Source organism: Centroberyx affinis, unplaced genomic scaffold, assembly GCF_046629955.1.
Source record: "Centroberyx affinis isolate AG114_WGS23_722 - 3 ecotype Tasmania unplaced genomic scaffold, CSIRO-AGI_Caff_v1 ptg000997l_1, whole genome shotgun sequence".
NCBI lineage: Eukaryota > Metazoa > Chordata > Actinopteri > Beryciformes > Berycidae > Centroberyx > Centroberyx affinis.
Window position 1 is genome coordinate 320,018 of NW_027279562.1, and position 25,447 is coordinate 345,464.

At 39.5% G+C, this 25,447-nt stretch overlaps 1 protein-coding gene across 1 annotated transcript in view; it reads right to left on the reverse strand.

Annotated features, from left to right (window-relative positions):
• The window catches only part of LOC139646782 (zinc finger protein 236-like), a 73,304-nt gene that overhangs the window by 42,157 nt on the left and 5,700 nt on the right, over positions 1–25,447 (reverse strand). The window contains 13 exon segments of the mRNA XM_071522503.1: positions 120–221; positions 4,209–4,441; positions 5,942–6,202; positions 9,221–9,353; positions 9,611–9,814; positions 12,746–13,018; positions 13,730–13,904; positions 15,586–15,759; positions 16,872–16,994; positions 20,950–21,122; positions 24,040–24,170; positions 24,674–24,852; positions 24,989–25,153. Of these exon segments, the coding sequence (XP_071378604.1) occupies positions 120–221; positions 4,209–4,441; positions 5,942–6,202; positions 9,221–9,353; positions 9,611–9,814; positions 12,746–13,018; positions 13,730–13,904; positions 15,586–15,759; positions 16,872–16,994; positions 20,950–21,122; positions 24,040–24,170; positions 24,674–24,852; positions 24,989–25,153 (2,326 nt within the window).

A 25,447-nucleotide genomic window follows, 5' to 3' on the forward strand; every position in this document is an offset into this window, starting at 1 on the left:
TTTCAAAGAAATGTTGCTGTGTTTTCACATGAAAAATGCAGAAAAAGTATTTATGGAAAAGGCTGCATGTGTGAAAGGGGTTAGAGAGAAAGTGTGTGTGTGTTTACTGGTGTCTGTACCTTGTGTTAGCGCTTGCTGGTCAAAGGCAGGCTGAGGGAGCGTTGGTGTCTCAAACTGGCTGATATTCTGAGGCAAAGCATGCTGGGTAGTCACGTAGGAGTCTGTAGCCGCAAAGAGAGAGAGAGAGGCCAGAGCAATACAGCAGGTTTGTCTAGTCCAATAGCCTTAGTGCACAAAGAATGCAAATAGCTTTGACCCATTAGTGAGCAATAAACAGAAAGAGCATTTTTACTTTTTAGTATGTGGTTGAGGTAAAAAAAAAAAAAAGAATAACTGTTAAGGATGTAAAATGCTAATGTGTGCAATTCTCCTTTTAATATTTTTATATTGTCTCCATCTTTGGTGCTAAGTGCTGATTGCTGTGGTATTTCATCACTGCACTTCCCAGAGATAACCTGCCAATCAAACAGTGAGTCCTTGGATTTTCTGTTGATGAAGTTTGAGTTTCTGTAGGTGGCGCTCTTTTTTTGTCTGTATCTGTACAAGAAGGCATCAATTCTTGTGAGCCAGAGAATTTTTCCTAGGAAAAACCTGCCCGACACCAGGTGTTTAACTGAACTGGTTATTCTTTTTAATCACTTTTGTGTTCACTACTAGAAGAGAGCAGTAAAACAGACATTTATTTCTATGAAAATGATACGATTATTACTTTAACGGAGAAGTGAAGCTGGCAGTAAGCACTGAAAGATGGAAAAGAGATTAAACTCTGAGAGAGGGTCTTAAGTCTGGAAGGATTCAGTCTGTCACCTAGTGATGCTACAGTTTGGCTTTTTATTTTTACCTTTTTACTACAGTCAAAGTAAGTGCGTCAGGTGTTTCAGACTTTAGAATCTGCATTTTGCAGTGACAGTGATATAAAGTACAGCGTCTCTTGGAAGCTGACTAAAAGAGACCTTTTGCTCAAAAGTCCTCTCGGATCACTTAATAACAAACCTGTTGGCTGCATAACGCAATGACAGAAATGACCTTTGTAGAAGACAGTGATTTATCCTCTGGAGTTAGAGCCTGGTCTCCACTTTGTGATCTTACTTATCTTTGTAAGTGTACCAGCATGTCTGTCACAGTTGCGCAGCGGGTAAGATAGTGGCATCATGAATCCCACTGAGATAGAGCAACAGTAGTGTTTTTACCTGCCATTCTCTTAAATGAGAAATTGACTTTGAGAAAGATACGTGGGGCAGGGGAAGAAAAAACTATTATTTTGTCACAGCATGGGTAACGGCTGCTATTTCAAAAGTTGTTGAAAAATTATCCAAGGTTACCTATGAAATGACAGTGACACCTTTTGGCCCATAGTACAATATCAACCTATCATACAGCATTTTGGAAAGGAATGTACAAATACAAGTTAAAGGTTATCTTCTGTTCTGGTTGTGAATTATTTTCAGAGCAATGCTACGGTTCAGAGGTTAGCTCAAGCAATTTAGACTCTTAAAAAGCTATTACTAAATCTGAAATGGATACATAATATGTGGCAAAGGTGAGATAAGAGCCAGTGCTAGCTGAGCAAAATCTGAATCCAGGCAACACAAAGTGAAATATTTTTTTATTTTTTATTTATTTATTTATTTTTAAATCCTTGATTTTATGATTTAAAAACACATAAATAATCCACATAATATAAAATTGTAATAAGTAGCAGTAGCAATAGTAGTAGTAAGTAAGTAAGTAAGTAAGGCTTTATTTATATAGCACTTTTTAAAACACACAAAGTGCTTCACACACACACACACACAAAAATATAAACGAATAAATAAATAAAGCAAAATGAATTACAATATAAAACACAGCACAATGAGAAACAGACCAAAGTAGAACGAACAAAAACATACGAGACAGCACAACACAGCACAATGAGAAATAGACCAAAATAAAACAAACAAGTAGTAATAGTAGTAGTAGTAGTAGTAAGTAATATCACCAATTCATTTGGTGACCCATTAAAAACCTCGGGGCCATCACATTATGGGCTAGTTTGGCTCTGGTTAAAGTTTTTAAAACAATATTCTTCCCTACCTTTCAAAGCTTTCAATTACTTAATGGGTGAAGGGTTAATGTGAAAATATGAAATTCTACTGACAGGTCTCTTCCCTTTTCAACACTATTCTTCCTTTGTATGCAGGGCAAATGTAGTCTATATACTATTAAAATGTCATCAAATATAGATTGTCATTTTCATGAATACTAAACTGAACCAAGAAACATGCATTTTGGTGAAGCTGAGGTGCTTAGGTGCTGTAGAAAAGCAACTTCTACAGCAGCCACACAAAGTTAATGACGAAAAAACAATGTGAAGTGATCAAAGATAACAGTTGCCCAGAAGAGTATTAAAAGTGGATTGATGGGAGTGTTTGGCTCTGAGGAACAGTGATAGATATTATTTTCAGAGACCGGGTCTATGCTGCTTCACAAGGTGTCCCTTCGAGCACTAAGAGATGTCTCCACACTGAAGAGAATGGGGTGAACTGATATCAGAGATATTCACTAAGGCAACAATGGTGTGGACCAGGGCAGGAATTTCACGGGGGCCATGAAGGCCATGGCCGCCGTGCCCCCTCAGTTTGGCCATATGCTCCTCAAAAAATTATATGCCCTGCGGCCACAGTGGCCTCGATGCCCCGCCCGCACTGCCCCAGCTGATTTCGCCGTTTTCTCCTCTGCCTCTTTTCTGTCAATACGGTTTTTAGACACCAGTGTCTTTTGTTGAGATTCTGAATTCTTATTGGGCAACATCAAGTGAAACGCTGCGCACATAACCAGTGGTGGGTTCGATTTTGAGCATGGTATGAACCGCTGGAAAACCGGCTATTTATGACGATAGTTTGACACAAATCTAGCGCCGGCCAACCAGCAGACTTAATCGAACTCATCCTGATGTGCCAATGCTGCAAAGCTGTGACTGAGTGAACTTCTGAGAATAGAAGGTCGACTGAGCTGAGGTAAGAAAGTTTGATAAATTAACGAACGAGTAAGACAAGAAACTCAACATATAATGTTACGCATTGCTCGTATATCACTACAACGTTGACTTAGCTGACCCAGTGGCCTAAGAAGTGTTACGTGCCTAATGAGTATTATAGCCTAATGTTTGTAACATTAATGTTAACAAACGTAACGTTAGCTAACGCTTGCTAGCTAGCTGTCAAATCAATGTTATGTTTTTATGCTAGGTAGGCTAACACTGGTAGCTGGCTTCGTTACAACATTAACGTTACTTTCATTCATTTTTTTTTACCCAGCAACCGTTATTTGAATGTTATTTGATACCGTATTTGATGGCTTTGCTGCCCTGGCATTTGGCCTTTGTGCCCTCAAAAAATTGACAGCACCAAAGGCCAAGTGGCCTTGCCCCTAAAATGATGAAATTCCAGGCCTGGTGTGGACTCTGATTACTTAATTCAAACCAATCATATAATTTCCTTAATTTCATAATCAAATAACCAATACCAATCAATACTTTAAATGGGTAATCAAAAGGGTGGGAGTGACGGCCCTAACTTGCTTTCATGGAATAAAGACAATCTGTTTAAGTGAAGATACAAAATGGAAGAATATCTAGAGCGTAGGGTTCGACTGATATGAGTTTTTGAAGGCAACTACTGAAATTTTTGTATTGAAGCTGCTGGCAGATGATATTTCGTGCCAGTATTCACTACATTTAAATTTAACCATTGTCATGCCAAAAAAACTCCCCAAATTTACAAATGTTTCCCACAATAACAACATATTCATGAATAAAAATATCTCATTAGAATCAATTCAAGTTCAGGGCAGCTAGCCCAGTATTGAGATCAATTCTACAATACATATGTAATTAAACAAACTGGACAATATCCAGTCAGTCATCCAGTGGACAACACTGACTGGACTTGATCTGATTTTTAACATAAAAGGCCAATATCGGGCTGATTTATCTGTCTAACCAAACTTGAAACTACTTTTTTTGTATGTAGTCACAGACTGTATGTCTATGGATCCATTGCATCGTGCTGAATGTCACTGAACTTGTAGTTGGTACGTTAGCCAATATGAGTGGGATATATAAGCTAACCCTACTAGAGAGTTTAAGCAACTTAAAGTGTTCTTACCCTCTCCTTGTACCAGCGGCTGGTCAGTCAGCGGTGCCTCCAGCGTCACCTGTTGGCCGCCACTCACGACCTGCGTCTGGCCTAGTCCCAGCATGCTTTGCTGCTCTGCTGTGGTAGGGGGCGGTTGCTGGAGGGTGTCACCCTCTGTCTCCACCTGCATATCGTGGGCCACGTTGGTCCCTTCTAGGGGGTCTTCTGTGGGCTGGGGCTGCAGCTGCTGGGCCAGTTCGTACCTGGTCAGGAGGGACAGGGTGAGGAAGAAGCACGACCTAGGCTTTAAAATGCTGAGGTTATTAGTATTAGTGGCATTAGCTGGGTGTCCAACCAAGCATTTGTATGCAGTTTACAAAATATTCAATTAGAAAAGCTGAATGGAAAACAGCACATTTCAACAACATTTCCTCAATTTTGCAACAAAGGTTTTTAGACTTACTTGAGGCGGAAAAAGGCTTCAAGTTCAAGTTTTTTTGTCGATAAAGACGTTTTGCAATAAACAATCATGGAAATGCATTTGCTGAATACATAATGATATAGTGATGTCTGCAGCTAAAGTTTGTCTATAAAATATTGTATCCATCCACTACGATTTCCACGAAACGTCATAACCGCGGTCATGCCCATGTGTAATGTGCCCATCATGGTTGCATGACCATTCGTTGGTACATTATAATATTAACAAGCGCATTTGTTGTTTCTGTCTTCATACAGCATGAAATACAGCCATTGGCTGACACCAAAGATCAATAACAACATGGTTATTACCAATACTCATCACTTCTTGAAAGACTCTTTCCATTTTCTTGTGGATGTCTATTGCCTGACATAGCTATATTACATTTTCAGTGCCCATTTCAATTTTAATTTCTAAGTTCACATGACAGCTGGATGGAAACACAGCTGTTGATTGTCCAAGCTGTAGAATTGGCATATAGTATTTGGACTGCCCTAAACTGCTTGAGGTAATTCACTCATTGTGTGATGACACATTAGAGATACACCCGTCTTATCAGCTTAAATAACAAAGTGGGGCTGCAACAGAAAAGAGCGCCTTGAAGATTTTGTAGATTTTCCCTATTTGCCGGGAGCGTTGTCCAGAGAAACCTGGACTCACCAATGTTAGATCTGTTTCCTCTCTTATTCCTTTGGTGTAAAGCAGTGGTTCTCAATGTGGGGTCCGTGGACCACCAGGGGTCCTTGAGGGGGTTCCAGGGGGTCCCCAGTCAAATTGATGAATGATTAAACTTCAGCATTATTTAATTTACAAGAAGATTGGATTGGAGAATGTAGAAGATTTACTATTTTGATCATAGTTTCACTGTTATCTCTCTAACTACAATACAGATAGTCATGGGATTCTGGACAAAATCATATCTGATATTAAAAATATTCACAGATTTGGGTCCAAGAGACAAAATCTCATCAAATGGGGGTCCGTGGCCCGATGTGGACTAAATTACAGGGTCCTTGATATGAAAAAGGTTAAGAATCACTGGTGTAAAGCATCACAGACCAGTTGGATTTAGTATGATGTGCACAGGTTACTGTCGTCACCTTACATGAAAGCCTCTTACTGCCATTTGGGGCTACCAACATATGAATATTGCCTAGTGCAGCTTTAAGTTAAGTATGACAAAGTAGTAAGCCTTATGAGCTGAATATTAGACAATAAGGCAATCATGACATGACACCAAGGTCTCTGTTAAACGCTGATTAAGCGCTGATGAAGACCGAACCTGTGTGTCTTCATGTGCTTCCTGCAGTTCGGCGACGACTTGAAGGTCTTCTGGCAGTAGGGGCACATGTAAGGTCGGAGGTCGCTGTGCGTGGTCATGTGGCGTCGCAGGCTGCCGCTGGTGGTGAAAGTCGTGTCGCACATCAGGCACTTGTACGCCTTCAGGCCTGAGTGAGTCCGGATGTGAGCCTTCAGGACCCCCGAGGAGGCAAAACCCCGACTGCATTGCACACACTTGTAGGGCCTTTCCCCCGTATGAGACCTGGGATGACGATGACGCAAAAGGAGAACAAAACTATACTCAATCAGTATTCAGTAATAAGGAGGACTTAACAATACTCTATCAATTTTTAGTAATAAAGAAGGATATTTGACCAATATGGGTTTTTGAAGGCCGACACCAATATTTTTGGATTGAAGCTATAGCAGATATTTTGTACCAATATTCAATATCTTTAAATTTGACAATTTTCATGCCATAAATTACATGTATTCAGTGTTTCCCCCATAATTTCATTCTTGTCAGGGTGAAAAAGCCTCTAAAAAGGCATTTGGACCATGGGACCCTAAAACTCTCCATTGTAATCCAAGATAATGTCATAAAATGTCACATTAGAATCAATTGAGGTTAAGGACTTCCAACCGATTTTTGAAAAAAAGGCCAAAATATCAGCAAATCAATACACCAGTCTAACCCTAATAGACAAAAACAATACTCCATTAGTATTCCGTAATATGGAGACAAAAACGTATGCAAATCAGTATTCAAGTATTCAGTGGCACTGGGTATGAGATTATTATAAGGTCAAGAACAATAGTTCCACTGTAATGAAATGCTAATGGAATGTCAAGACCGTCAAAAGTGTGAACAAAACAGATAAGAGAAAACAAAAACAGAAAACAGTGTTGCCTCTCCTACACAGAAAGAGCTACACATGCATAATGCACGGCTGTAAGTGGTTGTAAGTGGTCATGACAATTTATTATTTAGCCAACATAAATCAAATTCCCTGAAGGTCTATATTGGTTGATCAATTTGTCAGGTTCAAAATGACAAGGGAATTGTCACTAGTAGCTGATATGTATTGTTTGTTTGGAACATTGGCTATTATCTATATCTGCCAACACAGAAAGAGAGTGGAGGGGCTCTGAGCATCTAGAGGCATCTAGAGAGGATGACAGTATCAGTCTTTAGGTAAACTTTTCAATATTAAAATGAAGAAAAATGTAGGGAGGTGGAAAGACTGTGATAAAAGGTCAGGACGTTATCCAGACACATAGATCAGCTGCTGAGCAATAAAATTTTCGTCCCAACTGGATGATATCTATAAAAATTCTATCACAATATTAGCATGTGAAATTATTGTAACATACAATTTAACCCTAATCTTTATGGTAGGCCTAGATAACAATAAACACAAGACTGTAGGATATTTGTTGCCCTAAATTTCATCTTGCACTGAAACTTGCTAATTTCATGATGAAGGCGATGATTAATTTGCTGTTAATCATCGCTGATATCCCATTACATCCCCATATCGCCCAGCCCTAGCCCCACCGTTAATGTTCTATTTTAAGCATGATAGTCAGCCACATCATCACAACCACATGATCAAAGTAATTCAAAAGTATGACCTTGAATTATTGAGCATTTCTGCCAAAGTGAGCATAGCCAACTTTTCAACTCTGTTCATCTTTATTGGACACCAAAACAAGCCAGCAATCTGAAGTTACATGATCAGTCTCTCTAAAGGGCATGTAAATATTAGATTGGCCATGAGGGGGATGAGAGTATATTAAGTTAGGCTTGATGGCAAGGGAAATGGAGTATGCGAATATAAAAACTCTAGTGCAGAGGGAAACTGTAGCTCTTCTTCCCTGATAAATACCACCCCCACCCCCCGCTCATTCTCCTCTATCCCTCTGCTAACTACTCTATTCTTTCTCCTCTCCCTCTCCTGTGTTGCATCAATTTCATCTCCCACTCTGCTTCTCACTTTCTTACTATCCTCACTAGACTCTCATCTCTCATGTTTTCATTTTCTCTTGCTCTCCTGTCCTCTCTCTTCTGCCCTCTCTCTGCTAACTATGTCCGATGGGGAGCTAAAGCCTGTACGCTTAGAGGAAAGTTACCTAGCCCATAACCACTCTCGGCATGATCTCATTATGGAGTCTTAGCTCTGTAACAGGCATTTAAAAAGACCCCAAAGAACAGATTACAGAGATCTAGCACTCTGCCCTATCAAATATCCCATCAAACTCCAACCCTACAAGAGAATCCATTCTATATAAGCATCCACAGAAAGGGACACCTCCATGGTTAATTTCCTACTTTGTATGGCATAAACCTGGGGCCGTATCCACAAACATTCTGAGAGTCCTCTCAGAGAGCTCTTATCTTAGCCTAAAATTCCTTAGCAAGGAGTCCTAGCTTAGGAGTGATTTAGGAAAGTTTTCAGAGCAACTCTGAGCAAGGAATGGGCAAGAACTTTTATCTTAGTGAGGAGGTGTGGTTGACCCCGTTGCAAGGTGTGATGCTCTCTTTGGACGCTGTCATTGGTTGATCAAGAAAAATCAACACGCCTCTTTTTGTCATCCAGAATGAACATAAGGAATCACACAAGATAAAACACAATTTACTGGATATTAACGCGTGGTTTGCTTAATTTGAGGTTAAGATTTAGTGAAAATGGCTCAAGACTCAGTAGTATTAGTATAATTTATAGACTATATTGGCAAGCCTTTATGAATAGGATTTTTGAACGAGAGTATATTGCAGATGATGCGGACGTGTGTCCCATCAGTTACCAGACAATACAGAGAAAATTCACTATATCCATAGCTACTGTTTTGTCGGTGTACGGTGCGCATGTCCAGTGGGAATTAAATAGGTTGCTTTGTGAATAGCTTTTATCTTTACTAGGATTTAGTCTTACTTTTAAGGGGAAATTTTGGCCAGTTAGGGTCACCCACCTCCAGTGTGATGGAGGTTCCTTCTGTTTTTTCTTAACAGCTTCAGGGGTGTCAGTGTGTAAAGCCTTAAATGAAACCTGCCTCACTCTGCCTTATGGAGCTGCTAACCACCTAGAAGAATTTCATTAGAATGGCTTTCAACAATGAATCCTGGTAATTGTAATAAAATGATGAATATAGGCGCAAAATATCGACTATCAGCAGCTTCAGTTAAAAAATATTGGTATTGGCCTTCAAAAACCTATATCGCTCAAACCCTATAAGAAATGGTGCATCAGAGAAACACAGTGTCTTATAGAAGCTTCACCTGACATGCTGTTTGAGGTGGCTTGATTTCTTGTAGGCCTTGTTGCAGAACTGACACTTGTAAGGACGGTCATTGCCCACCATTTCCAGGTACTGTTGGAAAGCCAGGCGAGGGTTCTGGGAGTGGATGTAACCTGTGCAGCAACATGTAAACAACCCACATGTGGCCCTCCATGTGAGAAGACTATTGATTTTGTACAAGAACACGTAGGGTACATAAAGAAACATCTATCAAGTAAAGCAATCTACACCGCAGACTGTATTCCACTTCATTCCAAGGACATAAGAGTATGTGCGTTTTGTGTGTGTTCGTGTGTGTGTATCAGGAACACAGAAATTGTATTACTGTTATGTATTGTATGTAAGCATGCGCCTGCCTGTGTGTTCTCACCAAGATCGGTGATGAGAATGGGTTCCTGCAGGGGAATGTCAGGCAGAGGTAGGTTACTCTTGGACACTTTGGTTTTGTTGGTTTTCCTTGGGAACTTGTGCTTCTTCTGCTGTAAGTTTTTGAAGTGGGAGGCAATGTGTGTTTTCCTGTGGCCCGACGTACGAAAGATCTTGTCACAGTGAGGGCAGGGAAAGGGACGCACACCTGGTGAGAGTTAACAAAAAACAGAAATTTCAGATTCAGATCAAGGCATTAGTTGATCAAAAACAACAAGCTGCTAAATGCTGAAAATAAGACCAATGCTCAGTTAGGCCTTTGTATAGGCACATCAAATGATTCCAAAGAGAAGACACAGAAAATCCCTAAATACCTATTTTAATTGCAATTACATAAAGCACAACATAATTAAGCTTTGAGCACCAGCTAACTATCGTTAAGCCTTAAGCCTATGAATAAATATGTAGATGAGAAACTGCATGAGCCCAAAGCCTCAGTGAGAGATACTGTTGGGGAAATATTTAAAGGAATAGTTCACCCAAAACTGAACATTTTGTCATTATTTACTTAAAACAAAAACACAGATGAAGTTTGTATGTCCACATAACACACAATGAGTTAGCTAGCGCAGCTCCACGGCAGCTTTCTTCAAAACAACTGAAGTGGCTGTTTGGGTTAACTATTCCTTAAATTTTCCAACAGTTCCAAAAGTTAATTAAAGTCCCTTTTCAATATATTGTAACATTTTTTAAAAAGCAGCTAAGGAATTTAAATTAAATCAAATCAAAGCAAACAAATATCTAACACTCTTAAGACCGAAACAAATACCCTTCATGATAATGTTTTATACTGAATAGGAAACAAAAGACAGGAGTTCATTTGCAATATGAAGCCCCTTTTTTATCCAAAACTAAAAATGACAATTCACACGTACACCATCACTCATGTACACACACATGCATGCACACACACACACACACACACACACACACACACAAACCAGCTAAGGTAAACACCTGACATAACCTATCAATTAGAAAGATTAAGACCAATACACACATGCACATCATAATTAGAAACTTAATAGGTTTGTACTGACATTTCATGCATAGTGGCAGATACCTTAAGCTCATCTCTCCTAACAACAAACATACAATAATCAAACAGATGAATGCAAATGACCGCCCTGGCTAATGGCTGCAGAGGCACCACTATAATCCACTATAATTACAAAGGTCTAATTTTTGCATCTCACCATATAATTCATTGAGAGTTCTAACTTAATACCTTAATGGAGGCCACCACGGCAAAGTAAATGAATGCTCACATTATAAGTCCCCATCACCTAACGCCTACATTGATTACGCCATGTTAATTGCTGTTGATTGCATTGGTATTCAAGAGGTGTAAGTGACATGGGTTTGATCTTTAGTCACACAATCAGCCATATGTAACTGTTTGCCTGTTTCAAAACTAGGTATACATTTTACATTATTAATACTCCTGCAGTATTCAATATTCCCCAATATTTCCCAGTTTCGTGGCTTGAATGTTGAATTATTTTGTTTAAATGAGTAAATAAATAAAATTATACAGCTTTGTTTTTCCATTCTGCTTATTATTATTATTATTAAAAATCGTATACCTACATTCCATACTATTTGGCAGCCTTTCTTAACCTTTGTTGAGGATATGGAGGCTGACAGCATGATAATGTAACCAATTTTTCTGTCATTTCATTCTATTTGTGTTATTTATTTTCCTTCTGTGGATGTCTGGCTATGTATAGTGTTTATATGTAGTGTGTAGTAGTGTTTGTCTGGTATTTGGGGGGTGGTGGGTGGGGGATTCGATTAAGTTTCCTTTTCTTTTTCTGTTGGACCTGTTTGGACCTATGATATAATGTGAAAAATTACAATAAAAAGACCCTGATCAAAAAAAAAAAATTGTATACCTACTTTTGAAACACCCAGTACATTTACAAAGAACATTTAACACAGCAGGCTCAATGCTCATCTGCTCAAGAATAACATAATAATAATAATAATTCTAGAAATAACTACTGATATAAGAAGACTAATTAAACAAGAAGAATCACACCCAGAGAACGATGGATGTTATACCAATCAGGAAACTATTGATACCGATTTTTCTGACAGCTCCTCCAGTAAAACAAACTTAATGGAGTAGTTCAGTTAAGCCCTGTTATCTTCATATGTACATTGAATATACTGAAAATGTGAATATTGTTTACAACGTACACCTAAGTACTTTCTGTAATAATAGCCTCTTGTTGACCTGGTCTGCAGATATGGTACACATTTCATATATACAGTATGCTGAACATACACATTGACTTTCTTCATATTTTCATGGTTTTCTCACTTGTTATATATTGCAAGTATCTTGATATTTTTATATATTTTTTCACTAACTGAACATATATGCAGCTCAACAGTAGTGGCGCCGTCATTGAGAGTGGCAGCCGGTCACAGCAGCTCCCACTTTTTCTCTACTTTTTTCTAATTTCTGTCTACCTTTGCTACTTTTATTTGCTATTTTATTGAACTACTTTGAATTATTTTGCACTACTCAACTTTTCAATGTTCTAGCTCTATGCTTAGTGCTAGCAATTTATCTGCAAAGTTTTAACTCCTGATTATGTATATATATATACAGTATATATATATATACAAATACGCATTTATTATTATAATTATTATTTGTATTTTTGCACGGTCTCCACAGTCTCTATATTATGTACATTACCTCTATTGTTTTATCTTAGTACCTCTTCTTCTTTATTATCTTATTGTACTTAATGTACTTGTTTTCCTTGGTACTGTCTGTCAGTTGCTGCTGTGGCACCTGAATTTCCCCAAGGGGATTAATAAAGTGCTATCTTATCTTATCTTATCTTATTTCCAATTTTTGGATAACCTGGGATTTGCGATTGTTTAAAAATCTGTGATGGTATCATTGTTTAGAATTTTTATGTATGTCTACTGGTACGCTATGAAGTAACCACTAAAGATACTCCATTTTCAAGGAAGTAAAAGTAATAGAAATATACAAGAAAATAAAAATGCTGTATATTTGAGAAATGCCGCTCTGCCAAAGAGCTGAACTGCTGCTCACCTGTATGCAGTCGCATATGTACCTTCATGCTGCCAGAGGTGGAGAAGCACTTCAGACAGCACTGGCACTCAAAGGCCTTGATACCCGTGTGGGTTTTCATGTGAGCGGTGAGGGTGCTCTTGACAGCGAAGGCTCTGAAGCACTGCTTGCACTTGAAGGGCTTCTCGTGGGTGTGGATGCGGATGTGGCGAACCAGATCGCTGGGCTTCTTGAACTCCTTGGAGCAGTATGGACAGCCATGCCAGCGGACGCCGTTCTCCTCCCTGATGGAGCCTGGAAAAGTAGGCAAAGAGAAGTGGGTGTCCAGAGTTAAACTTGGCTGTTAGTCAAACCATCATTCATCAAAAGACATCAAAAGAGTATGGTTTATGAATGAAGTGTCTCCATCCGTCAAATGCAATATCTCAGACACCACTGACTGGTTTTTAATGAAACTTCAGAGGATGATGTATCTCACCTGCATTCTGGCAGCCACACATAACACTGATTGGGCCAAGGGGAGCACTACATTGTTTGTTACACTTGTCTGTTTGTTCGGACGTGTGTCATACGCAAGATCTCACACACCGCTGATCGGATGTTGATGAAAGATTGGAGAAAGATGCATCTCATCACTGTATAGTGACATTTTCAAAATTACAGTGATTGTCCCAGGAGGGGTGCCACAATTCCAAGTCAAAACAAGGTGATGTATTCGTTATTTATTGGCCCAGACAGGGGCTGCATCATTCATGGGAGAAGACATGTTTGCTGTTGCCATGTTTCACTTTCCGTCAGTCGGTTTACCTTGTGCCAATTTAGGATTTCCCAACGACAAGAGTAAAAGTTATGAATGATTTGATTTCAGTTTGTGGAATTGAGAGGCACTGCCAAATTTATTTAGTTTCAACATTGATTCATAAGGAGTCAAATTTTCATGCTTCTGAAACAAACGTACAATATTTTAGTAGATCGCATGTGAATCTTCTGTGAGAGCCGCTCTACCTGGCATCTGTACAGGTTTCTTGAATATGCTCCTCTTCCTCTCCTTGGCTGGTTTGTCTGGGCCAGATAATTTCTTGTTGTCTGCAGTAGCGCCCTCTGTGGACTGGTTCTGGGACTGTCTGGTGCCGTTGCTCTGCGACTGGACCACACTCAACCCGCTGTTCTCCAGAGCTTGCTGCAGAAACACAACAGAAACCTGTTCACACACCACAACTTTGACTAAATAAACACTGTCTTCATATACAGTTAGAGTACATTCCTTACAATGCATGCAATAGTCAAAGACAGATTTCAACAACATAATTTAACCTTCAGTGCAAACTGCAGTCAGGCCAATGCTTACAAGAAAGAGAATTTGTTTTCTCACAGATTAAATTCTTGGAAAAATACTAAACCGTTAACATCCAAAAAATGGCCCCGTTACAAAAATGTGCTATGCATGAAACCCAAGATTGATGCATGAGGGGGTAATGAATTCACGCTAACCGTAGCTCAGTGAGAATCATTGCCTGTTGTGTTGGCGAGGAGAAGCTCTATTCAGTTCTCCAGCGGTAGTCATCTATAAGCCTCCCTGGGGAGAATTCATTATCATACCATCTCTTTACCCCTGGATGGATTCTGCTTGCACTACTGTGAAAAATGGAGCCATTCAGATACTAAAGGCAAGGAACTTGATGTAGCATATCATTTAGTTTCAACCAAAAATATAATTTCAGGGACTTTTTTAGTGTGTGGAGAGAAAACTTTTCACCAAAGCCTTCTGCTCTGTTGCCTTTGATGTCTTTCTCTGCAGAGTGTCCAAATATCATCACAGTGTGGCTCCTCCGAACCCCATCTAAATAATTTCTACATTCATGGTTCCACTAAACTTTGAGGTCCAAATTGACAGCTGCCATTGTGTGTGTATGTGTGTGTGTGTATTCTTGTACTTTTGTAATTATGAGGACCTCAAAGAACAGAAAGATGAGAAAAATTCTCTGTCCTGATTTCTAGTTTATCACTAGGATTTGGGTTTAAGGTTAAGGTTAGAATTAAGATTAGGTTTATGTAGGAGTGTAACAATCCAACGACTCAACCAATGCACCGCTCTAAATGTTAGATAATGTAGGATATGGCTGCATCAATTGAAACAGCTTGTATCAAGCAAAAGCTGAGAGTGCATTGCGACTCAATCAATCCAGACAGTTATGTATCGGTACAGCCCAAAACGCATATCTCAGAAAATATTATTACCGTAGGCTTTTGAATTAATTTCATTTTCACTGTGCGTTTCCCTGTCTCCCCATCTAGGCTTGCTTGTCCCTGCCTGCAGCATGTCAGTCTAAGAGGAGGGAGGCCTACTACTGACCCTCGCTCAGGCAGAGAAAGAGAAATACTTTTTCCCTCATTGTTGTCAAACAGAGAATGTGAAATACCAGAGAATGTCGAATGACACAGCGTAAGCTGAGATCCTCAGAGGCAGCCTCACTGGTGGTACCGAGGTCCTGAGTGTCTTAGGTTAGCCAATACAGTTTCTTCTTTTAAATCTCTTTTAAAAACATATTTTTATAAAAAGGCCTTTTTAACATCTTAATGTATCCTAATAACTTTTTCTGTTCACTTAGTACATTTTTTTTTATCTTCTTACAGCATATTTAAACAAAATGTCCTTTAAATATCATGTTGTGTATGGCTTCTCTGGTTTCTGTATATGTATGATTTAGTTCCTGTGCTTTAGTTTCTGTATCCAATGTTTTACTGTTTTTATTTTATTTTTTTTGAATTATTTTATTGTAAAGCACCTTGTAACCTTGTTAAGAAATGTGCTATATAAATAAAGTTATTATTATTATCATTATTATTATTATTATGCAAACCTGTAGGATGTCCTGGTTGATGGCAGTTTCCATGGCAATAGCCGGTTCTGGAGGTTGGGTTTGGGTCGTCTCTCCAGTGACCTGCTCAGACAGCTCTAGAAGTTGCTGGATGACGTCCGTCACCCCTTCGCCGCCCTCCGACCCCCCAGCTGTCTGACCTCCTGCCTCTGCCTCCTATGGGAGAAGAGCGGGCGGACAGGAGGAAGAGGAGGTGTGACTAGCAGTTACCGACATGGCAAAGAGGAGTTCACAAGATCAGAACAGACCCTAATTTCAAAGTTGATTGATTTTTAATAGACGTTCCTCAGAGCATTTAAAATGTGCAGAGCACTGGGCATCGTTACACAAAATAAAATGCTGAATAATGGCCATCCATCATGCCAACAAAGTCAGTAGAATGAATACTATAACGCACAGTGGTTACTTTTTCATGCATTGACCTAGCTATTGGCCATACTCTGGTTAAAGTAGCTAAATTCTGATTAATTATGATTGATTAAGAGATACATTTAAAAAATGTATAAATATATTTGTAAAATTATTTTTTAAAAAGGAATCTTTTTTTTTCTTTTAGTTATTCCATTTAGCCTACCACCATAATTTGTAAGCCACTACTAGCACACTCAGCAAAGAGCAATTCCTCAAAAGAACGATCAATAAGATCATTTCACCCTAGTGTATTACAATGGATAAAATTGATATTATTTGTTCAGTATACTGGTAGTAGCTTGATAGCTCGCAAGCTAATCACTGGTGGTAAGCTAAAGTTAACCCGTGGCTAACGGCTAATGCTGTCTCTTACCGTCCACTGGATTGGACCTTACAAATCAGGTCTAATGTTACAGGCAATTATACTTTTGTAAATTGACATCAAAATGTACCCATAAGTCTGAGTTTGCACAGACAACGAAAACCAAAAGTGAAATGAGTAAAATGTTTTCATAGTAACCCGTTTAATATGGGAGTAAGGCATCTTAATAGGGTTTCTCTTAATCAGAGTATGACCTTCACTGGGTTACACTAATCTAGTTATGATGTTTACAGGTGTCAACTGAAATCCAGGTTACTTGAGTAATCAATTTAAATTTTCTGGGCATGAAAATGTAGCCACTGATGTTTTATAATCTATATTAATTGCAACAAGCCTGTTTCTCATGGTTCCCTGCATGACAGGAGCTCTAGTGTGTCTCGATAAGTCTACATTGCTGAATATACTAAAATTGGGTGGTGGGCTGAAAAAATTCCTGCAGTGTTTTGTTGGTCTTTTCTGCATACTGTCTGCTCACCGAAGTGCTGGAGGGCTCCTCAATGACAGAGATGTGCATCTTGCTGATGTGGGCGTTCAGACTGCCCAGCTTCTTAAACACACAACTGCAGTCCATGCATGGGAACAGTGGCACTCCTTTAGTCTGTAAGTGCACATGAAACACATACGATTCATCATCCCTGTACCCTATGCACCTGTGTTGCTAAATTCATTGTTTTACGCATCTACGTACCAACATTTCATAAAAATAAGTGAACTAATAACACAATTCTGAACACTCAGGCAGTGTGCAATGCAGCTTTTCCCCTTTCATAAAGGAACAATTCATTTATTCTCAGTTTTAGGGGGTACCTGAATCTGTGATATGGGAAGCATTTATATGCAGATGTGCAACTGTCTCTCCTAAACCAACAATAACCAAACAATTGATTGGATTTATCCCTGATGACTTCCCTCCCTTGTTTAGTACGCATCTGCTCATGAAATGTATTACAAATAACATCTGCCCATAATTTATTCATAAAGTCAGTCAGTCATAAGGCCAAACCCTCTCTCGAAGAGGAGGCTGAAGAACACTTGTGAAAATTAGATGCATTATTCAAATGGTCCTACTGTTTGGCTTTCCAAAACTAATTCAATCAACTGGCCCATCATGGGCACTTAGCATGGAGTGACACAATCATGCTAGTGAGGGAAAAACAAAACCTGTTTCACTTCTTTCAAGCCTATTTTGTTTTCATTAGGGGGAAAAAAGTAAAAACCCATAAACACATGAGTTGTAAATGGAGGTGAAGCTGGCCAGCTGATTGAATTGGCCACTCAAAGAAAGGGATGTAACATTTCATTTGCATGTTCCATATACACACACTTTTGTTCCAGGTGAACTGTAACACTATAGATGGGGCAAAACCTCCCATCAAGTACACACTCATGAGCATTAATTCAACATGATTGCCCCACCAGGCTGTATTAAAGATGAGGCTTTCTATGCAGACTCGTTGGCCTCTCTTAGAACACCCTCAAAGCACCCTGATGTGAAAAAAAACATGTAGGTGAGGATTTGTCTGTCAAACCAGTAGCTTATAAAGCAGTTCTTTTTCAACAGATGACAATTAGGAAGAGAAGGATTATAAACCACATGAGTAACATGCCAACCTGTCCAAGGTTGGCATGGTTGGAATCATTAGGTAATCAAGTTAAATATTTCAGATATTCACTCTAAGTGTGCAATCACACTAATTTTCTTTGGTCCAAACCATAAAGGAAGTTTACTCTGTTGCATTTTTTGTATTTGGTTTGTTTAGGTTTGCGCTTCCCAATTCCAAGTGAACCAGGGATTGTAAACATACGTCACATGGACTCAGAAATAGCTCAGGTTACCAGTTTTGGTAACCTGTCATCCTGCAAGGATAGAGATTTTAGTGGACTCCAGTCCCTCGAAGCATAATGTATTTGTCTGTACTTTGTGCTGTAATTTCCCTTCTCTGGTGTGCATACCAGTTAACGACACATGAAGAAATGACTAAATACGAGCATCAGTCCAGATTGTGGCTTGTAACTGCTGGCTATCAGATGTCAACATCCATCTCCTTGTATTTTGAGGTCATTTGGTTAGGGTTAGGTCCGGATTATATATTCACTCTGAACAAATCTCACTGCAGTTTGTTTGAAAGAGGACAGAGACTATCTCAGAGGACTGATTTGGTGCCATCCGAGTTCAAATGACACTGTTCGCACCTGCCCAAATGAGCCAAAGGAGTTAATGCTTCAGAGTTCGAACACACCACTGGAAACATGCTTGGTGTGAGCGTGCCCTAAATGGGCTCATCTTTTGTGCTTCAAGGCTTTGTCCCCTGGTTGCTAAAATACAGCAGGCGTTCAGCAGTGCGGCATATCCATTACTGGGGACCCTTTGCTTGTCCCGTCATGGGGATCATTGCTTGATGTGTCGCTTTTCATTAGGCTTCCAGAGAACTGACCCACACATAAGACTACAGCCACATTATTGGCCACAGCCAATAGCCAGGAGCTATTCCCACCGCTATCACTTCATCCATTACTGGGGTTTGTTAATGAATCCTACAAATGGACATTCACTCAAAGGAGAATTCATGATCTGTCAACATGGACATTTTAGCACCTAGGGAGGACTTTAATGTGCGTGCTTCTTTCAACCCCTCGCCTCTGGGCCAGCGCTAAAAGGAAGTGACCCTGCTGACAAAGCATTGTTGGAAACCTAAGTCTTGACTAAATTAGGTTGGATGAATCAGGAGCTCTCTCTAAAATGGGCTGCTGTGTGCTGCTTACAAAAGAGCAGAACCAAAAGAGAGACAAAGAGCTGCAATTTCACCTCATTTGCTCTCTAACAGACTGAAAATATGGCAAGGAGTCTTGCTCTATTGAATCCAACAAGGTGTGAGTAGGTTGGCTGGGCAAATGAGTGTGTGAGTGAATGAGGAACTGAATGAATGATGTGCAAAAGAGAGAAAGGAATAATATCTTGCACATCAATGATAGAATAAAAGAAATAATAATGAATTACCCAAAAAAAGGGCAAATTGAATGAAAGTGTAGTTCAAGTACTCGGCTGATATTTCCTCTACATGAAAATAGCCACATAACCAATTAAAATGTATGTGTTGTTAAGCATGCCTGTTCCCCCTCCCAACTCCATGAAGTTTATTTTCTTTAAGGTTTGCTGAAGGTGTATAACGTCAAGCAAATCCCACTATAGTAAACAGTCTGAGTTGCAAGAATTCTGACATGGAAAGATCTTTGTTTCGTTGTAGGAGGTTAAAAGGAAAAATCCATCCTAAAACACTTTAACACTGTTAAAGGAATAGTTCACCCAAAAATGAAGATTCTGTCATCATCTACTCACCCTCATGCCAGTTGAAACAGGTGAAGTTTGTCCATATAACACACAGGGAGGTTGCCAGCACAACTCCATAGCAGCCTTCTCCAAAACAGTTGAAGTCAATGGGGACCAGTTCTTCAGAGTTCCAAAAATACCTACAGTATATTTACACCATAATTTAGTGCAAATCTTAACTACAGCTGATTGATTTGCAACAAATCATGGTGTATAGGTCTTTCTAATCACAGTGATTGTTTGGCTGTTTTTGTTTTGGAACTCTTAAGAACAGGTCCCCATTGACTTCAGTTGTTTTGGAGAAGGCTGCTACGAAGTTAAACTGGCAACCTCCCTGTGTGTTATATGGACTAACAAATTTCACCTGTGTTTCATTTGGCATGAGGGTGAGTAGATGATGACAGAATTTTCATTTTTGGGTGAACTATTCCTTTAAAAAACAGCTACCGGGGGAAGGGGGGCACTCTAGTGGCTCAACTGGTAGACCGCGTACCATAAAGGTAAGTAGATAATCTTTATAAAAAATGTTAGCAAGCTATTAGCAATGTACCTTGCATTTCTGTGCCCATTTTGTTGTTTGATGGTGTATTCTTCTTATTCCCCTGGATAACAAGCAAAACATAGACGACGTGGCGTCATGTTGATACATTTTCAGTGCAGCTACAGTGGAGTTTAATAGCAGATATTCAAGTCAAAGAACAAGGGCTTCTTTCTCGACACACCATCTTGCACCAACATTCAACAATCATACAGTGAGAAATCCATTGTAGAAGAGACAGAGATACACTACAGTAGCCTCAATAGACCAGAATGCAATGCAGCCACAAGACATTGTGTGTTTTGCATAAGGAACGCGGCCACAATTATAGACACATAACTCCCAGCTGAATGATCATACTTTAAAGCTATTTCTACGCCCATACGCCCACCTTTGATTGAAAGCAACAAGTTCATGCCCGTTCTCTGGGGGTTGTTGATAGTCATTCTGGGAAACGTAGGCAATCACTAACTGTAGACATATATGAGGCAGGTTGAGGGAAAGTGGGTACACCAAAAATAAAATTACAATACTTTACTCCTGGAATGCATTGAACATAACACATTGATAATATCTAACAGCCTGAGAGTGTTGAGGGTGGATTTTTCCTAGAAGAAGGACATAGGCGACCAAGAACATGAAGAACTACGGTCTGGTTATCCACCCGGCAAAGGGAGGGGCTCTTACCTCAGAATGAACTCTCTGAACGTGGGAGTGAAGGTTTCCTTTCTGGGAGAACGAAGCAGGGCAGAACATGCAGAGGTGAGGTTTCTCCCCCGTATGTCTCACCATGTGGGTCTGCAGCACCACCTTCTGGTTGAAGGCCTTGCCACAGTGGCTGCACTTAAAGGGCCTCTCGCCTGAGGTAGGGAGGGTCAGATGAAACACAGATCAAACACCAGGCATTCCAACTAGGGCTGCTCAAAATATCAATGAACATTAAGATTATAATGTTGACAACTGTAATTTCCAGATTGTAAGACGATACCTGATGGCCTGCAGCCTCATTACAGCATCACAGGTGTCCTTTGGGCTATTCTTTAACATGTCCTCACTGTTCACATGCTATTCTTAAAGTCATATTACTTCAAATAGCCATTATTGGGACTTTTTTAAGTAGTAAGATACTTTTATATAAAGGGGGTTGTCCTTTTTTATAAACAATTCAACTTAAAAGTATGCCCAACCAACTGATCAAGAATTGTATTGAGAAAATGTGTCTTTTTAGTGCAGCTTAGTTTTGGAAGGTTGCACCACCTGATATTTTTTTCAATTTGGAACGACAATTTGGAACACCAAAATTGCATTTCAATAAAATATAAGTGGTTTATTCTTAAGCAATATTATAGAATAACATTTCTGTGACTGCGGATAGAAAAAATGCACTTTATATCATTTACACATATGCTGGTTGTATGGCACACAAAAGTGACTTACAAATCAGTAAAACTCTTCCCTAAAGTCAAACACAGCAATTCATATGAATTAGTACCCCATGAGTGCACTGAGTCCACTTCTATCATAATTCAAACTGCAATCACAATATTAAGTGAAAAAACAACATGATTTTGTATGTTTAAATATTTGGCCATGACACCAAGACACAGGGAAATATAATAATAATAATAATAATGGAATACTTTCTTTTCAGTAGCAACTCTGCTGTATGTTTGTCAGAGAAAGAGAGAGAGAGAGAGAGAGAGAGAGAGAAAGAGAGAGAGAGAGAGAGAGATAGAATGAAATGCATATGCGTGTGTGTGTGTGTGTGTGTGTGTGTGTGTGTGTGTGTGTGTGTGTGTGTGTGGCCCCCAAAGCGGTCCTTCACCCCTTCATCTACTAATGGCTGTTTGAGATTCTGTGCACAGAGGAATCAGCTCCATCCACTATTAGTCATCCAGCCGGCCAAGCAAACAAATTAACATGTGGACAATGTGTAGACAACATGTGGGTGGAAGCTAGTAGCTACATAATCTGACCTCGCAGGAGTATAATTATTTAAACAACATGAGCAGATTTTACCCAGACAACGTCTCTGTATAACAGTTGAGTGCGAATGGAGCTGAGGTGCATAATCCCTCAGAACTGGTGGGTAGACATGGAAGACTAATCAGGATTTAGTGGCATTATCAAATCAGTTAAGGGGAAGAAAACTTAATCAGCAAACTAATCTTAAGACTTTTAAAGCCACGAGCAATGAAGGTAGACTACTTTGAACCATCACCATGCCAGCAAGTAACAGCAAGTCTGTATTTGCTTTGTACATTGAGATAGTTCTACAGTATATATCAACACAGTTCTACACTTCTTCCATCTGGATACCTGGTGTTGTGAACAGTAAGCGATGCATGCTTGCCCATCAGCTTCTAACCTGTAAATCTGTCAACAAAGATGCTCTATCTTTATCGCTTTATCTCTCAATATGCGCTTTTGTTGCTATCGCTTGTTGTATTATCTTCAAAACTCTGTTTTCTTATCTATATCCTATTCTCTTCTGCTGCAACAACCCAATTTACCCACAGCAATCATTAAAGTTTAATCTAAAAAAAAAAAAAAAACGTTTTCGAAGCAGCTTAACGATACTCATAATACTCATAACTCATAATGAAGACAAATTTCAATGTACACTAAATGTAATTCAACTCAGGGACTGTTGTACTACTAGTGTTCAAACTTGAGGCCATTTATTACAAGACAATTATAAATCAATTAAAATGTTATTGTGTGTCACCTCCTGTATTAATGTTAGCATTACTGCTCAGACAAAAAGTGGATAATGCCTGCTTGTACACAGCATTATATCAGGATATCTGCAGGTTTCAGGAAGCCGAATTTAAGACTTTTTAAGTCCTTTTTTAATACTACCTAATACCTATTGGATTTAAGACCATTTCCGATGGAACACAGCCAATGAAAGTTCTAAAATTATGAATGGACAGTACACCAGGACATAAGCACACCAGGAAATTAAATGTCTAGGAACATGATGTCAAACTGTTTGTTACAAAAGCAGATGTGATGGAAAGGCTGTATTAAACCTGCTCGGTATTAATCATAGAGTGGGTATGCATGTGGGTCAAATGTTAAGTAATAGTTCTGTATGGTGACTGTGCAACCAAATCATTGTCATGGAGGAAAATGTAGGAGGTAATGAGGTAAATATTGGACTTTTGGACCCACCCGCAAACATTTAAATGATGCTGGATGAACTCCTCTGAGAAATTTGATGGACATTTTGTGCATTTTTTAAAGCTGTAAAAAATGCCTCTGTTAACTTAAATAGTTTGGGAGTTTTGGGAGAAGGCTGAGATGGAACTACGAGGGCTAACTCGCTCTGTGTTTGGTGGACATGGGGTAGATAATGACTTTTCATTTTGGGGAGAACTATTCCGCTAATGTGGCCAACTGGAAGTACAAGTTATGTAACAAAACATAAGAAATTAAAACCAACACTACTGCTGGTCCCAAATATGAATATTAAAATATTATCAACATATTAAGACGTCTAATTACAGCATTTAAGACATTTTAATACGTTTCAAGTCCTTGAAGTTAGATAATTTAAGACTTTTTCAGACTTTTCAAGGACCTGCAGATATCCTGTATATTGATTCATCTGTCTCATGTGCAACTTCCTACACAGAATTAGTGGCTGGATTGACAAAAACAAAAAAGTTTCAATCACTTTAAACCCCTGGCGTCCCGCACTGAAACAGCAGCGCTGTGTATTACATTACCCCAACTAAGACACTTCACCCCTTTGCTGTGCTTTTTACTCACCTGTATGTATTCGTATGTGCCTGACAAGCTGGCTGGGTTTTTTGAATGTCTTTCCACAGTGATGACAACTGTTTGTGAACCCACTGCGATCTATGTTTTTCTTGTAGTTTCTGGAACTAGAGGTGAGCGCTCTGTGGAAAGAGTAATTAACAAAAAATCTCAAATGAGTTTTCCATACCGTAAGTACACAGATAACATTTGTCGGTAGCCTTAACCTATAGCTCTACTTCACCCTTTGTTAGAATACATGAAGTAAGGTGGGGCAGGGGCTAGATGAGGAAAATGTCAGATACATTTTCATTTAAACAAAAAAGCAATTTTTAGTTTGTGGCTTGTCACAAACTAAAACTTGTGGAGGAAACACTGAATACTTGTATCTGCAGCTACAATGCCAAAATATCAGTGTCACAATGGCATTCAAAAACCCATATTAGTGGAAAACTAGTATCCACAGGATCTATATGTTTAGACTGTAAATTGACCAAGCCTCTGGTATGTCCTTTTAATAGCTGTTGGATTCATGCTTCCCTTTTCACTCCACTGAAGAAGGGGGCTGTTTAAATAGAAAGCTGCGTTTGACCTCATTCAATCAAGTGAAATCCGCAATCTAAAGCCCTTCCATCCCATGTCTGACCTCATCTTGACGTGACTCTTCATGTGCTCCTTGAGGTGGGCAGACATCTTGAACTCCTTGCTGCAAGTCTTGCAGATGTAGACCTTGATGCCGGACAGCTCTTTACGGTGCTCCTCCAAGTGCAGAGAGAGCTGGCTCTGAAGAATGAACTCATCTCCACACTCTGCACAGATCAAGTTCTGCAGGAGGGGGAAGCGAACAGGGTGGAGGAGAGAAAACAGGGAAACAAAGTTATATCAAATTAGAATACTCTTGTGTGAACGATTCATTTCTCATTCATCAGTTAATGAATTGAGAGCACAAGAGTTGACCAACTTCTTCCTTCTCGTGCAGCATGATATGGGATTTGAGGCTGGCCACGCGGGAGAACTTTTTATGGCACACTGGGCAGGTGGGGTCGGAGGTCGTATGTGTGGACTTGTGGAGGGTGAGGTTGAACTCCACGTTAAACGTCTGTGGGCACTGGTCACATCGATGAGGCTGCAGGGGAGAGAGGAGGAGTTGAGAGAGAGAGAGTGACTATGACTTCTATCGGAGACCAGTAGAAATTGCAACAACATCGATAGAAGTTATCTCCTCCTACACAAGTCTCTGGCACCGCCCCCTTACCCCTCTCATCCCTCCCGTCCCCTTGAGTTACAATAGCCTGTAACTGACACAAACAAGAAAGTCCAAAGTACCTTACAGTGCCAATGCATATTATTGTTAGTATGAGAATGAGAATGGAGCTCCCAACCCTGGCAGTGTTAGTCTGATGCGTTCACCATCAGTCAT